A 16651-nucleotide genomic window follows, 5' to 3' on the forward strand; every position below is an offset into this window, starting at 1 on the left:
ATGGTAGTTATGCATCACAATGTTAATTCCATTTCATACATTTTTATATGCCAACGAACATAAAGCACTCATAATACAGCCAAACCATTCCATTATCAAAACATTAACGTATATTCCACTTGTAAGAGTTTAAATGTGATGTAAAGTATGCACATTTATACAAACCTTGGAACCTATTTGAATCTTACCTTAAATGTCAGTGTGTTGTTAGTATAATTGGGCACCATAAGGACCTTCTGAGTAATTTGCCGCACTTGGCAGTCTATAATGACATGATCCAGCGCCAAAGGTTCTTGGCCAATGCCTTTGAGGCCAAATATATGTTCTGTGCCATCTGTTTCATTTTTCAGAATTAGTTTTCCCTGTTAAAAAAAATGGGAAGGTATTAAGCCTTTGGCTGTGAATGTTTCCTCTTTAAAACCAAAAACACATAATTTAATTACACAAATAGTCAAAGATCTAAGAGAACAGCTAAATCATATCATGATACATATAACATCTTTAGAAAACCCAGCATCCCATATTAGTTTCTATCCATATTACAGACGTTTAATTACATTTTATAAAAAGTTCAATAATCCATCAAACTGATATCAGTATTTTTATTTTGATCAGTTTTCTTATTACTCTACTGTTTACATCTAATTATGTAAGTGCATGCATCATTATTAATCTACTAACCGTCAGAAATGTTGGGGCTCAGTATATGCTTAACGCCTGGGCCACCATGGCCCTCCCATCAGCCCACCACATGTCCATCCCATTAGCCTGCCCCATGATCAGCCTAAGGTTAGTGGCGTATATATATATATATATATATATATATATTTAGTGTCTAACAATACAGCACACATACATACAGATACACACTACTGCTGCATGCACACAACCTGCCTTTATTGGCTCAGGAGGGGGTAGGCCGGTGCCAGCTCTTCTGCTTCCTCAAGGTCCTCACACGCTATGTCTGACTGCTGGGAAATTATGTCATATTCCAGCGCTCAGACTCAGCATGTTGGACCAGAAGAAGCGTGTTCATTTATGAACATTTCATTACTGATGTCACATTGCTTCAAGGCAATCTGTCCTCTTTAAAGGACTATTTAGATACTGTTAAGATGCCCCAACATTATGATTGTGGAGGTCCTAGTTTTGTCTGATGTTGCTGATTCCCAGAGAAGCTAACAAAAACAATTTGAATACTTATAAAAATTATTTTTTGACAATAGATACATATGAGGAACAGGTTAGAAGAATCAAACCATTGGGATTTGGGTTTGGGCTACTAGTTTTTAGTTTTTTTGTCAACATGCAATTTCACAGTTGCAATGGCTACTGTGATAACTTAGAACTGAATGTAGCCAGTTGGCCAATGTCTCATAGACCTAGTGCTGGTCTGTAAATTAATGATATACATCTGTAAAATGCAGCAATGTTTCTTTGAAGGTTTGAAGAAAATTTTAAAAAAGTGACAACCATATTATTTTAATTGAAGGTGCTCTTACCGTGCATACACATTGTGAAATGGGCTTAAACATCAGGCAATATTGACCTTTTTCACCTGCTGGTATAAACAGAACAGGTGGGCCATAAAACCCATCTCCTTCCAAGACAGCATTCAGCTTCCAATTTTGTTGCGTCATGTTACTCTGCGGAATACAGATTATTGTGTACTTTTTATGCACAGTAGCAGGAACCATAATGCTGAATTCATTAATCATTATGTACTAAATACACATATACTATGCTAAATAGGGGTGATTAGGTAAACAGAAGACCAGTAACCATTTTATTTTTTTCTCTTCTAAGAAGGTCGGGGCTAAGAAATAGATTGCAAGTGAAAAAATCTCAGTGACAATAATTTAGGTTACAATCAAACTTCATGTTTCCTTAGAAATATGGGAGTATTGATATCAAGGAATACCAGCATCTTGATTATGAACTCTAGAGTGACCCTAGTGACTAGAGTGACCCTATTACTGAGAAAAAACACAGAGGCTCTGGAATTAGTAATTAAGACATTTTTGCATGAAAGGAGTCCCTACTTTTGCTACTAGAAATTAAAAAGGGGTTAAAGGGGTTAAACCATTCTTGGCTAACATCTGATCAGGCATATGTTTAAAATTTTGTAAAAATTCCTATTGCATACATTTAGAGACATACATACATTATAAGAAATGATTGGCAGCAGTACAAAGTAAGCAAATAGCTCTTAAACATCACTCTTATTGTATAATTTGTATGTATGATAATAATGCACATTGTAAAACAACACTGCCATTTGGAATATCAGAAATATGTCAAATTAGGTCTCTGCAGTTGTTCTACATTAAACTACACTTTACAGCATTATGTTGAAAAGCATTAAAAATGTAATGTAAAAAAATCCCTTAGGGTAGGGATTTGCTGGTGAGGGACCACTTTTGTTGACCTGTTCAGAAAGCATACCTGCATTTGGAGTTAATCTGGCACTATTGTAGCGGCTAATCAAATTTTATTTAAAAAACAAAAAGTTACCAAATAGCTTGAGTTTTCTGTTTTCCCTTGAACACATAGCTTAAAACTTTTGAACACATAGTTTAAGACAGACTATGTTAACTTATAGAAACTGGGATCTGTAGCAAAGGGGAACAAAACTACAATATATAATCAATCTGCTATTCTTCTAATCCACCCTTGTAAAACAGGCATATTACTTTAACAACACAGTAGAAATACCTATAATAGGGAGGAATAATAATGCAATTCCTTAGAACTGCATATACGAACTCTTTAAGAACTCAACAATATCTGCCTACAAGATGATGATGAATATGCCCGATATCTATATATCAGGCCCGGACTGGCCATCGGGCACACCGGGCGTTTGCCCGGTGGGCCGGGCCACGGCAGGGCCGCATTGACTTAGGGGCTGATGGAGCTGCACCTGCCCCTTAAGCCCGCCGCAACTGCGACCGGGTCCGCCACTCTAAGGGGCCGGGAAGTCCCCACCAAGGCCGGCCTTACGGGTCTGCGGCCGCACAGGGTTTAAATTAAAACATCGGGAGGATGTTAAATAAAGTTGAAAAAAACCCCCGATGTTTTAATTTAAACCCTGTGCGGCTGCAAACCCCTAAGGCCGGCCCTGGTGGGGGCTTCCCGGCCCCTTAGAGCAGGACCGGCCTTTGGGGTGTGCGACCGCACAGGGCGTCACACTCTAGGGGGCGGTCCGCACCGGGTGCCGCTCATCAGGGGGTGCCAACTTGCGGCACCCGGCACCCCTCCAGAGACGGACAGTAATGTCCACCGCTGGAGGAGCAGGCTCGCAAGGGAGCGGTATCGGAGGTCTTTAACAGACCTCCGGTTCCCTTGAGTGATTTTAAGACGGGTTCAACCCGGCTTAAAATCACTCAAGGGAGCCGGAGGTCTGCTAAAGACCTCCGATACCGCTCCCTTGTGATCCGCGCGGCAACAGCTGCTGTGCGCCGGGGTTTGTTGTTAGATCCCGGCGCACAACACTGAAGCCGCGCCCACCGCTGTCCGTGCCCTCTGAACCGGAAGAAGACAGAGAAGACAGAAGAACTGAAGAAGAGGAGGAAAAGGAGCTGTAAGGAGAAAAGAGGAAAGGTAGGAAAATATTCAGTGAGAGTGGATTAGTATATATGTGTGGATTGGTATATATGTGTGGATTGGTATATATGTGTGGATTGGTATATATGTGTGGATTGGTGTATATATATGTGTGGATTGGTATATATGTGTGGATTGGTATATACGTGTGGATTGGTATATACGTGTGGATTGGTATATACGTGTGGATTGGTATATACGTGTGGATTGGTATATACGTGTGCATTGGTATATACGTGTGGATTGGTATATACGTGTGGATTGGTATATACGTGTGGATTGGTATATAGGTGTGGATTGGTATAGGTGTGGATTGGTATATATGTGTGGATTGGTATATATGTGTGGATTGGTAAGTGTGTGAGAGTGATGGGTGTTATGCTGTACCATTTCCAATGTCTTTTTCATGATCTAATTATGCTCTAAAAGTACATCATAACTCCCATCACTCTATACTGTTCCATACAGTGGCAGAGCTGGGAGGCAGAGGCCTTGCACCCTCACCGCAGGACTCCTGAAAGGTAAGTGAACTTCAAAGAGGGAGAGGGTAGATAGTTAGGAGGGGGTAGATAGGGAGAAGGGCGTGAGACAGGGGAAAGGGGGTAGATAGGGGGAAAGGGGGTAGATAGGGGAGAAGGGAGTGAGAAGGGGTAGATGGGGCAGAAGGGAGTGAGAAGGGGTAGATAGGGCAATCATACTCCTATCATGCCAAGTCTGTGAGTACATCCTGGAAACTGGGTATGCCTGGGCATGATAGGAATGTGATTGCTGTTAACAATCATATATATATACATATAATATTGTTTTTTAATTGTTTTGTCCTATTTTGGTGTGTTACTTACTTTAAATAAAAGGTTTTTTTTTTATGGTGTGGGGAGGTCATATTCGGTTTCGGACAGGTAAATGCTGCATTTTCGGTTTCAGTCCAGAATTCGTTTCGGTGCATCCCTACTACTAAGCCAGACAATGAAGTGGTAGGCCTACACCACAACAATGTTTGGCGTAGTATATAGTGATTGGGGTTATGCTGCACTATTGTCAATGTCTGGCTCAATGTATAGTGATAGGGATTACGCTGTACCACTGTCAATGTGTGCCTCAGTATATAGTGATAGGTGTTATGCTGTACCACCGTCATTGTCTGCCTCAGTATATAGTGGTAGGTGTTATGCTGTACCACCGTCAATTTCTGCCTCAGTATATAGTGATAAGTATTATGCTGTACCACCGTCAATGTCTGCCTCAGTATATAATGATAACAGTGAGAAGAGGCAGAGGTGGTAGATAGTGATACAGGGGGATAGATAGTGAGAAAGGGGAGTTTTGTTACAAGTTTTTATTCCTTTCTTTTTTTGGGATGGGGGGGCACCAGAGGAGTAGTCCGCACAGGGCGCCAGAACACCTAAGGCCGGCTCTGCCTTAGAGTGGCGGACCCGGTTGCAGTTGCGGCGGGTTTAAGGGGCTTTGCCTTAATCCGGTCCTGACTGGGCCTATTTTAAGGTAGGAGCCTGGAGCTGCAGCTCCATCAGCCCCTAAGTCAATCCTGCCCTGCCACAGGCGCAGTCGCAGTTGCTGCTTGCTCTGGCAACAAGGTAAATAGGGTGAGGGAAGGGGCTGCAGTGAGAAGGGGCAGAGGGGGGTTAGGTAGTGAGAAAGGGGGAGAGGGGATAGATAGAGGCGGTACATATTGAGAAGTGGGGAAGGGGGTTACATAGTGAAAAGGGGGAACATAGTGAGAAGGGGCAGATAAGATGATGAGAGGGGGTAGTGTGAATGCGTATGAGAATGAATGAATAAATGTGTGGATGAATTGTGTGAATGCGTATGACAATTAATGAATTCATGTGTGGATGAATTGCTTGAATGATTTGTGAGACTGCATTAATGAATGTGTTAATGATTTGTGTGAATGATTAAATGCAAAGATGGTACATGAAGGGTGGGCTTTAACAATAAATAAATAAATAAATATGGGCTGCTCAGGCTTAAATGCCCGGGCCTATTTTTTGTCCCAGTCCGGGCCTGCTATATATGCACAAATACACTATGAAACACTGATATGTGTTTGCACAGCAGTTTATAATTTGCCTAACAAAAAAAACAGACATTTGAGAGATTAGAAAACTTATTTATATTAATTAGATTTTGAAAATGTTAGTAAAAACACTTACATTACTAAAAGTTGTGCTGTGATATTACACATAATAAAACCAGGACACTTACTATCGGTATTTCTTGAACGACAGCTTCACACGCAGGAGTAATGAATTCAAGTTCAGTTTCGGCACTGGTTGGGTTAACTACACATTCAATCATATAAACCCTCACATCATGATAAGAATGCAGCAATACTTGGCAGGGATAACGGCCAGGTTTTCCAGGGACAAATCTCACTGGAAGAAGAACTCCATTTTCTGGGTTAAGAAAATTTGCAAAATGTTAAGTTTTCACAGCCTGTTGCACAAAATTCTTCAAATGAAAACACATCTAATATCTATCCTCTATCTATTTAAGGTTGGAGGTGCCAGATCTCAACTGTGTTACCCATTTTACCTTCAATGGAGTTGGAATTCAAACAAAATTAGTTAATTGACCTGAATGAAATCATAAATTGTGAATTTGTGAATTGATACCCAGTCTATCAAGGGGAACAGAGGAGTTAGTGTTCTCTATCATCTGAGTGCCTAGCCACACACATGTAAATTTACTAAAAGGCAAAAAATAGGAATCACCATTATACGTCTAAAAAAATTATTGTAAGGAAGATTTCAGATTTTCAATCGGATCCTTCCGAAGAATTTGGATTTCAATTAATATTCATTGAAGGATCATGGGATTTGAGAGCATGGGATGTCATGGCTATGTCTTAGTGATTATCATAGCTGAAAAGTAGAAAGTTATAATTTAAACCAACAAAATTAATAATATATAATATTTCATTTCAAAAGTATATATCACAAAGTATGAAGTTTCCATTTCATTTTAGCAATATTTTTTCTAAATGGTATATTTTGAAACCATTAAACCAAGTTAGCTTTTATATTGTGAACATACACCCAGTCATTGGCCAGGTTCCATTTTTCTTTTGTACTGACCAAAATTCAAATATCTGAACTGTTGGTAAATTTGCCCAAAATGGTTTTGAATAGAAGAAAACTGGATTAGACCTTTGGAGACCCGTAGCTCTATGTTACATGCCCCAGTGATTTTACATTCTCTGTGATATGTATTTACTCCTTTAAAGTTTCTTTGAATAGATCAAAAACACTTGATTCCATAAAATAAGTATGACTTTCAAAGTAGAGAATAAGAAAAGATACAGCTCTCTTGCAGTGTGTCAGAGCAAAATGACATACGCGTTTCTAAAGAGATGAATTGCTTAAGTGGCTTCAATTTTGACTTCAACAAAGAACAGGAATAACCTTATCTCCCAATTTCTTTTAATAAAGCTTTAAATATATTGTTCTTTACTAATTCTCAGCGCTTTAAGAATCATTACCATGTTTAGTATAGATGTTTCTTTTAAACTAACCTTTGAAAGAAGTTTTGTCCTAATTTACGACAAATGTAAACTTGACAAAAATGCAAAAAGCTGAACTACATTTTTAAATCACAATAGAATATCCCTAGCATTTTGCTACATGCAGGGAGTTTGCTACTGGGCTAGCCTCACCCCTAGTGTTAGACCTGCAATATAAATATATTCAGCAAGTAGTCGCTAGCGCTAGTGCTAGTGCTAAAAAGAAGGGAGTGGCAATTTCTATATTTTCTCCATAATTTTTTTAATAAAGTATTAAACAATGAGCTTAGCTTCTCAGACTAAATACTAGACCTGTGAAAATGAGCCAAAAACGATTCTGACTGATGTTTTGGTTCATTTTTGGCCCATTTTGGGACAATGAATTACGTTCTCTGGATGTATTATAGAGGGTGTATATAAGCGCACTTACGTAAGTTGGTGGTAGGTGAGTATCACTATCCACAACAAAGTTATTTAAAAGGTGATGCAGAACAACCCCACACACCTCACTGCCTCTATTACAAACCAAAGAAACATATAAATAGATAAATGATGTATTCCTGGTGTTTACGCACACACAGAAAAAGAGGGAGTACTTTCCTTTTCTTTGAATTTAGTTCTGTTGAAAATCCAGAGGTATGTTTAATTCAAAAAATTAAATTAGTTGCCCAGTTGCCACATTCACTCTCACTCGTTCTTTCATTCTCTCACGCTCTCTGTTCATCTTAAGACAAAATGACGGACCGGGGGGAGAGGAACGCCACGGGGAAACGCCACCATTTTGCCCGAAGGTGAACTTCCACCAAAATAGTGGCACTTTCAGGTACATCGCCATAAGCGCCGCCAATTTTGAGAAAGTTTGCGTCAAGTTTTGTCTCCGGAGATGCAGACGAAATTATAAGATAGAAGAGAGAATATAAAAGATAAAAGTGAGATGAAAGAGAAGGGATAGAAGTAGGAAGATAAAGAACAAGAAGATGCAGAAGTATACATTTAGAGAGTTAGAGAGCGCAAGAGTAACTGAGACTGAGAGTGTGAGAAACAATAAGTGAAAGGTCCTGCAAATTTTGGCCGAAAGGTCCTGCAAATTTTGGCCGAAAATTCTGAGCTTTTTCTTTCGTTGTTCTTCCACTTCGTTGGGGGTCTGGCCCTGGTACGTTTGTTTGAATTGCTGAATTTGCCAAAATTCGGTAAACTTGCAATTCAGACAAATCCAAATGCACAGGTCTAGTAAATACCAAACTGGTAGTTCATAATAAAGTTTACCCTAATATTCTCCCTAATAGTGTAAATAAATACAAACACAAAATAAGATCCAAAAATCTAAATAAATCATAAAACAGTCCATAGAGTCCTTAAGTATGCATGCTAGACATGAGAATTCATTAGGAAAAACTGAATTAGGAAAATTAAGAAAAACATAGTATTAGTTCTACATGATTCGTCAAAATGTACCAAGGTGTATTAAAAAAAGCACAAAGTAAGTCCTTTTTTGGATTACTACCAGGAGTGTGACTACTTGTTGAGTCAAATATATTTTTAAACCTATTTTTAGGTTTTAGTTTATATTAAGATTATATTGTTATTGTGACAAGAATTTTTTTTGTGTAGGGGACAAGTTTTTTGTGTAAAAACCTTCATTTATATTAGTTGACTATATAGTGTGCAAAAAAAACACAGAAATCTGTACAAACGTACAAAATAATTCCGAACTTAGGGAAATCAGGAGAAAAAAAATGTATTGGTAATTAATGCAATACATTAGCTAGTAAGCTTTATGACATTTTTTGATTGAAGTATGTACTGACTTAAGTAATCAGGATTTAGCATTTTTTTTCAACTAGTGTGACACAAGACAACTGGGAACAAATATATATATATATTTTTATATTCTACTTAATGCTCATATGACTTAGGTGATAAACCCTGAACTTTTATAAAAGCGACAACGCGTGACAGTATTGCTGATGTGATATAAGAGAAATCAGATAGAAGCAGACAAGTGGTTTATTTGGTTTTCTTATAAGCTAGCTTTATAGTCGTATGCAAACTGTCTCCGTTCTCTCTAAGGCATGTAGTCAATCAGAATGATGAACAAAATTGGGTTCGGATTGCCATGTACAAATTGCCAAGGCTCCAGATGACATTTCTGGAGATTTTTACATATTCAATTTGAGGTTCAGCCAATCCACAGAGGCAAGAGGCACGGGGCTGCATAACATTAATTACCTTTCCTTAAAGTAATTTAGTACTGGACAAGCACTGGAGGCAAAGGGAACTGAAACCAAACAAACATTATTTCATATTTGGCCAAAACAGAGATCTTTAATATAAATATGTGATATGCATTCTGCATTGTCAATTGTATCATGAAACAATATTTCCAAAATAAACAGCAAAAAACGCATGATTTGTTCTATCGAACAAATAAAGTACTACATTGACAAGGCCAAATCATTATTGTCTCATAACAGCGGTATTGTAAGAAAGTATTAGTATAGTATTAGGAAACAAAAACATTTCACTTGATTGGTATGCTATCAACACAATAAACTGGGTACACTCTATAGTAACTGGGACTGAAAGTATATAAAAGACTATAATCAAGGCTGGACATATTAATTCCAAGTCACATGGTGCCATAGCTCAACTCCAATATATAACAGGGAATTTTCCTAGCCTGTTTAGCAAAAGACCTTAAAGAGGACCTGTCACCAAAAATGCTTTTAGCATTATTCAAACTGCCTTCATCATATGCCTTTTCTTAGTCAGTGGAATTGTTTTGATGACATCAAGATCAATACCAAAGCAGGCAAAGCATGAAGCCTTCTCCATTCTTACCATATTATTGCAATATGAACCAGCTCAGCCCACCTTATTAGTAGTAACTTAACAAATGGTAGCAATTACTTAATAAGGACACATCCTGGAAGCTAAGATGGCGGTTCCCATGGCCTACATTTAAAGTTGGTTTCTAGTATATACCACATTACAAGATAACACATTTTGAGTGTGGCATGTGGGCATGTGCAGTTAATCTAGTTTGGTAACTTTGTGTACCAAAAGCACCACAGGCACTTCCAGCGTGCATTTTAGAACCTGTTACCATCCTCTGCTTTAACTGGCTGGGTTCGAAACAAAAGAAAGCAGGGTTATTTTGGTTCCTTGCAAGATAATGATATACTCATCATTATTACATTTGGCAATATGTGATTAAACAGGACAGACACATGTACATACCTTGTTCCTTTACTGGATAATCTCCTTCCACAGAGACCTGTTTAGTAGCAAGCTGAGTTTTTGCTGACACTGGGATTGCAATTTTCTCGGGAATCTCAAAGTGCTCAGGCATGCTTGTTTTCACATCATAATCAATCAGATTCATCTTTTTGGAGCAAGATGAGAAGGATGAAGACCTGCATAATGATTTATCCTGTGTACAGGAGAACATAAAAACTAAACAACTGCATTGCAAATGATGTAAGGGTCGTACACATATTTATAGACACAAATTTGACTGATTTACTACAATTTTTTCACAGAATAACCAAACATAACAGTGGTAATGAAAATGTATGATAAAATTATTTCAGGAAAGCACTTATATTTTTTTAAAAATCAGGACAACTACTTAGCATCCAAGTAAGTCAATTTGCTTCTGTGATCCTTGACAAAGAGACCTTTCTATTCATTTAGGCATAAAGTTCTACAAAAAGGTATCAACCATTTTTAAGATACCTGGGGATGGGGAAATGTAAGCACATTTTACAAACAAAACAGAAACAAAAACTTGAATTGAAACATAACTCATGTTGTGCTAGAATTCTTGCTTAGGGAAAAACATTTTCTTCATGTAGACAAGAATGGAGCTCCAATTCAAAAGGTGGCAAATGAAGTTATGGCCTGCAGATTAAGTACATTCAGGTGTAAACTCCAAATATTTAAGGACCTCACTAACAATCGGAATCTATTTTATTTTTCACTGTGAATGCAAAATAAGTGATTGTCTACTGTTTTTTTTATGTGGTGATAAGGATTGTGTGATTATATGAAGTGATCTTGACAAAAAGACTTTTTGCATTGTATACAAACTATAAAAATACAATATTATATAATTAGTCACAAAACAACTCCAAAAAAAGATTTTCATTATTGTATATATGAGAGTGGAAGTACATACAATGAGAATGTAAAGAGCAATTTTCTTATGACGAACACGGTCCAGAATCAAATTTAAAAAAAGACTTCTTCTTACAAAAGTCTTCTGTTCACATTGGTTTTATCCAAGATGTGTGTTTCACTTAAATATTTGTATACATTTATAGACCATAATTGCTCATAATGGGATAATGTGCTAATAAAATTGACTATTTTGATACAACGCCTATGCCTTGCAAAGAACACAATAAAAATAATGAAATATTCTTTGTATAGCTCAGTTTATAATAACTGCTTTAAGAAGACTGGAAAAGTGAAAGAACAGTGGGGATCTTAACCTTATATAAGTACAGGGAGAGAACAGCCTCTTACAAGTCTCTCTAGATCTGTAGAGTTCTACCAGAATACTGCTGCTTTCTGGACGTACAGCTTGCATTTTTATGGAGCTGTAGTATATAATTACCAAAGTTCCTGAACATTAATAATTAGGACATTTTACCAGTCTCTTGAAACAGGAAGACATAGTGTTCTTACTAATGTTATTAAAAACAGTGAAGAGTATTTTAAGCAGTATAAGGTAAACAGCAACCTATGAATTGACAACATGCAGAAACATAGCAGGGGTTGTTTACCTCTGTTCTGTTTTGTCCTAATATTGCCACAGCAGCCCGAACACTGCTGCTTTCCAGCGTTCCTGTTATCTTCCTTCGTTCATACTCCAAGGAAGTCATCTGCATCTGTGCCGCTGTAGCTAGAGCTTTCTCTCTGCCCTCATTAACCAATGGTATTTTCAGATTTTCTTCAAGAACGGTTGTCTGAATGCATTTGAAGTATGTTATGTTCTGCGGCTTTGTGCAGCCTTAAATAAGCAGAATGGGTAAGTTAAAAACAAAAATTAAAAAAGCATACTTCATTAATCACCAGATATGAGATACCATGCTAACTTCACAGTCACTGATTGTTTAGTAAAAAGAGTAATTTGACCAATGTGCCAAAGAGGTAGGGATATTTATTTGCGCACACCATCTTGCAGTGCTATGGATAGCTAGGCTTGTTAGTGTGGTGTCTTTGCTTGTGATTAGACAAGAACAACAAGCAAAACAAGCTTCTTTAGTTTCTTTGATAACTTAAGTTTGAAAACTAATGGGCATATAACTATGGACATGTACTAATGATCTGCATTTTATTTAAAGGTTACAAAATCAGAACTATCTTTTACTTTATTACAAGTAGGTATTATGTTATTGTCAGTTTTCATTTTACTGTCAACCCCCCAGCCCCCTGGATTCTAACAACGCAACAGAATCTGCTGTCTCCTATAAAAAAAAAAAATGTCACGTATGGGAGCGTAATGATTTCTTGCTTCCAAGAAATGAGTTATGCATGTCATGTGTAACCATGGAACATTTAAACCGATCTCAGAGGGTTAATTAGCTTTCCATAATATATTCATTTAAAGCTGCTTGTTTGTTTACCCATACTCCCAGGGAGTTTGACATCACTCATTAGAAAATGATCATCATCCCCATGCCATTCACAAAGCTTCCTTGGGAAACTCTCTGCACAAACAGTGTTCAGTGTTTAAACAACCACTGGTAAAGTAAACAAGCAGAGCTTCTAACTGAAACATCAGTTATTTAGGTAAATGACAGGCTACAAAAAATATGGAGATGACTGCACCTTTAAAACGCCAGGATTGTGAAATGTAAAAAATAACAAATCTCTAGTATGTATTCTAGTAAAAAAAAAATCAAACTCCTGTAACTCCTGCACCAAAGCAACTTAAATTATTTATCCTTACATATATTAACTACTTATATAGGAAATGCAAAAGCTCAAGAACCATTAGAATATCAGAATTCAAGACATCTCTATTACTGTTGATAACTCCACCATCCAACTAACAGACCAAGTTCACTGGCTTGGTGTAACACTTGACCCTGCTCTCTCTTTTATCCCTCGCATCCAGTCTCTCACCAAATCCTGCCGCCTTCACCTGAAAAACATCTCCTGAATTCAACCATTTCTCACACAAGAATCAACCAAAATATTAATTCAGTCCCTTATGATATCCCGTTTGGATTATTGCAACTCCAGACTAACTGATATTCCCCTCTCCAGCTCCCCATACGCTTTACAATCCAATTTAACTTTTTTACTCTGACCCACAGAGACCTTAACAACTCTGCACCACCCTACATATTGACCATCTTATCCAAATACACCTGTAACCGCCCTCGTCGTTCCTCTCATGAACTGTGTCTCTCTTCTATCTGTGTCTCTCATTACCTCTTCCCACTCCCTTATTCAGGATTTGACACATGGTGTGCCTTCTCTGGAATTCCTTTTTCGAGAAGAGTACAACCTTTCTTCCTCACACTCAGCTGGCATCATAATCAAACCATCTGAATGACCAACAACCTCTGCAGATTATCTGGATCCTATGAACTCATCCCCATCCATGCAGTCCTCTCCTACTGGTTCACTTCCCTCTCATCCTTCAACTAGATTGTAACTCACAAGAGCAGGGCCATCTTTTTTTACCAGTTTGTTGTTGTGTGTGAATTTAACTTAGTTTACTTACTCTTGTAACAGCGCTACAGAATCTGCTGGTAATGTAATGCATCTGCCCCGTTACTAAGTGTACTCACGTTTTGTACGAAGAATTGATCTCTGTATTAATTAAGAATATTTATTTGTAAATATGTTCATCAATTTAGTTAACCTGCTTTGGCAATGTAAAATGTCGACACTTTGTATCTTACTAATATATATATATATGATATGGACACAGAAAGTGTGTGATCTCTTATTTTATGAGATTAGTACTCTTAGAGCATTAGATGAGGTACTCTTGAGCAGTTTTAAGCAGTAATATATTATATAATGCAATTCAGTTTTTATGCTCTGAATAGACTGTATCAGCTTCATTCACAATGTTACTAGGATAATTGACATCTACAAATGTTACAAAAAAGTAACAGAGGTTCCGTCTATATTTGAGATATTATAACTACCTATGTTGTTTAGGTAGTCTGTAAAGGTTTGAGCACAGTGTTTTCTTTGGCTTATTGCAGCTACCATTACAGTTTAGCGGGTAGCACAGGGGGCTGGAGTGCTGATAGTGTGCGGCGTCCTGCTGCCCTGCTATCACTGACAGAAAGAGCCGTGGAGAGATTACAGAAACTCATAGTCAGCCTCCATCCAGGTAACTGTGCAGTTCTTTGATAATCCTCTGATCTCTGCTGTTAGAAATGAGCTGAACCTCCTCAAGACCAGACAGAGACTCAGCACTCAAAGATAAAGGAAGAAGAAACATTGAGTGCTTCCTACAGAAAGGTACATGTATATAGTAACATGAATTAAAAAGAAGAACATGACTTCCACTAAGTATTATCCTTTTTAAATGGTCTATTACATACTGTATTTCAAGTCCATAACATCAAAAGAGATAGCATAAGAGAAACATTCACAGATTATGAATATGTATTTTAGGTATGGAGACTATGACAAATAGCATAATAAATGACCATTCATTTACTAATCAAGTCGCATTGCAATGTTTGTGTATAAATATGAATTTCAAATGCATTTTCACAAATAAAAGTTTCAAGTAAACTTGCAATATAGAAATAGTAAAAACCCATTACAGCCAGTTAAAGGATTGAACAAAAATGATATTAATATTTGGTGCACTTGGCATGTTTGTGGAGGAAAAAAAATTTATGTGTGAATTCAGTGTTTATCAAGCATGGTGGCCTATCATGGAAATTAAAAAATAGTAGTGGGCACCAGTACTAATTTGGGAGCATTTTGCAAAGGTTCTACAGAAAAAAAACATATTTTACCTGAAATATTGTTGCTGAGATGCAAAATATTTGGACTATCCACAGGAATGAGAGCTGAAGGCAGAGGAGGGGTACCTGTTGCTTCTATGACATATATAAAGTCTCCAATCTGAAAACAAAGAACAAGCAGAAGTGCTTTACCTTTTGTAACAATGTTTAAAAGTTAAAGTAAGAGCTCAATAAAATTTCTAGAAGATGGTGGCATACATTGGTAGAATGTCACTCGACGTCACTGTTAAGCCTTCTGTTTTAAAGCCCAATGCCATATAAAATGTAGTTATTATGGTCAGCTTTTCTGTGTTTTTTTTGTTTCAGGACTGTCATTATGTTCTACCAATAAATTGGCTTAGAAAACAGGATACACTAATCTGTCAGTCCGGTTTACTTAAGAGAGAGATCAATCTGAGTTTAGTGGTAGAACTGCATCGGTTCTTTTCAGAGCACAACAGTTAACAATTCTGTCTATGTCTTAAGTGAGACTATTTTGAGATATGCAGTCTAGCTTGTATAGCTTTGAGCCAAGAACAGAGAATAAACTATGATTAAAACATTCAACTACACAGTACATAAGGGAATTGTATTTAATATGAGGAGAAATGCTAGAATAAGAAAAACTAGTCTAAAACTAGATGGCCAAAGGCTTAGCTATAATGTAAGAAAGCTTTACATTATACTATTACTACACTGAGAATGTGGTGGATAGAGGTTAACACAATAAAGAAGTTCAAACATGCATGGGACGGGCATGTGGACCAAGGACATGTGGACCAAATGAGCAGAAAAGATGGGCCAAATGTTGTTTACCTGCCATCTAATAAATTGTACTATAGAGAACATATTTTTAGTTCATACAATACAATAATCAATGATGCATGCTTTCATATTACACTTAGGTCACTTTGGAGCAATTCCTTTACATGATTAATGAGAGGAACGCACCAAAATAGAGAACATTGTTTATATTATATCATTAAAAAATGACATTGCCTTAGTAGTCTACTTCATTTCTAATAAAGTATACATTTGCTTTGCTTATTTCTATATTTATTTAAATGCAGATAAAGGCTACGTTTCTCTCATCTGCGTATGAAACCAATCATTAGGCCAATGAAAGGGTTGTAGTTTTGTGACAGATGCCATTCAAAGTATGTATAAAAATGTATTGTAAGCAGTTGCACAAATCATACAGATTTGGAATATAAAGTACTGGCATTTCTCTGGACATAGTAAACAATTAGTGGAATTACAAAAATAAAAAAAAACTTTTTTTGTACACCACACAATGATCAAATGAATAACAGTCTGAAGGACATAGAAGAAGCAGATTAAACCTGAAAAGCAACTATTTTTTATTATCACCTGTACTTTCTTATCCAATTGGCAAAAATATGTATTTATACTATCAAGTCAAAGCAACAGGTTAACAGAAGGGCTAAGGTTTCCACCTTGTACATGATGGAAATTGTTATTTGGAGTTTTATGTTGACGATTCACTGAGATCTCTATGGATGTACACACT

General features: G+C 37.1%; 1 protein-coding gene across 1 annotated transcript in view; it reads right to left on the bottom strand.

Annotated features, from left to right (window-relative positions):
- Positions 1 to 16651, bottom strand: part of LOC149289282 (cilia- and flagella-associated protein 47-like) — a 152555-nt gene that overhangs the window by 64844 nt on the left and 71060 nt on the right. Inside the window, exons 40-45 of the mRNA XM_089490919.1 lie at positions 15133 to 15241; positions 11917 to 12143; positions 10367 to 10559; positions 5830 to 6020; positions 1503 to 1646; positions 189 to 362 (exon numbers count right to left, since the gene is read on the bottom strand). Of these exons, the coding sequence (XP_089347045.1) occupies positions 189 to 362; positions 1503 to 1646; positions 5830 to 6020; positions 10367 to 10559; positions 11917 to 12143; positions 15133 to 15241 (1038 nt within the window). The remainder of the gene's footprint in view (positions 1 to 188; positions 363 to 1502; positions 1647 to 5829; positions 6021 to 10366; positions 10560 to 11916; positions 12144 to 15132; positions 15242 to 16651) is intronic.

This window comes from Sceloporus occidentalis, unplaced genomic scaffold (assembly GCF_023333645.1).
Source record: "Sceloporus occidentalis isolate IW3139 unplaced genomic scaffold, rSceOcc1.0.p SCAF_47, whole genome shotgun sequence".
NCBI lineage: Eukaryota > Metazoa > Chordata > Lepidosauria > Squamata > Phrynosomatidae > Sceloporus > Sceloporus occidentalis.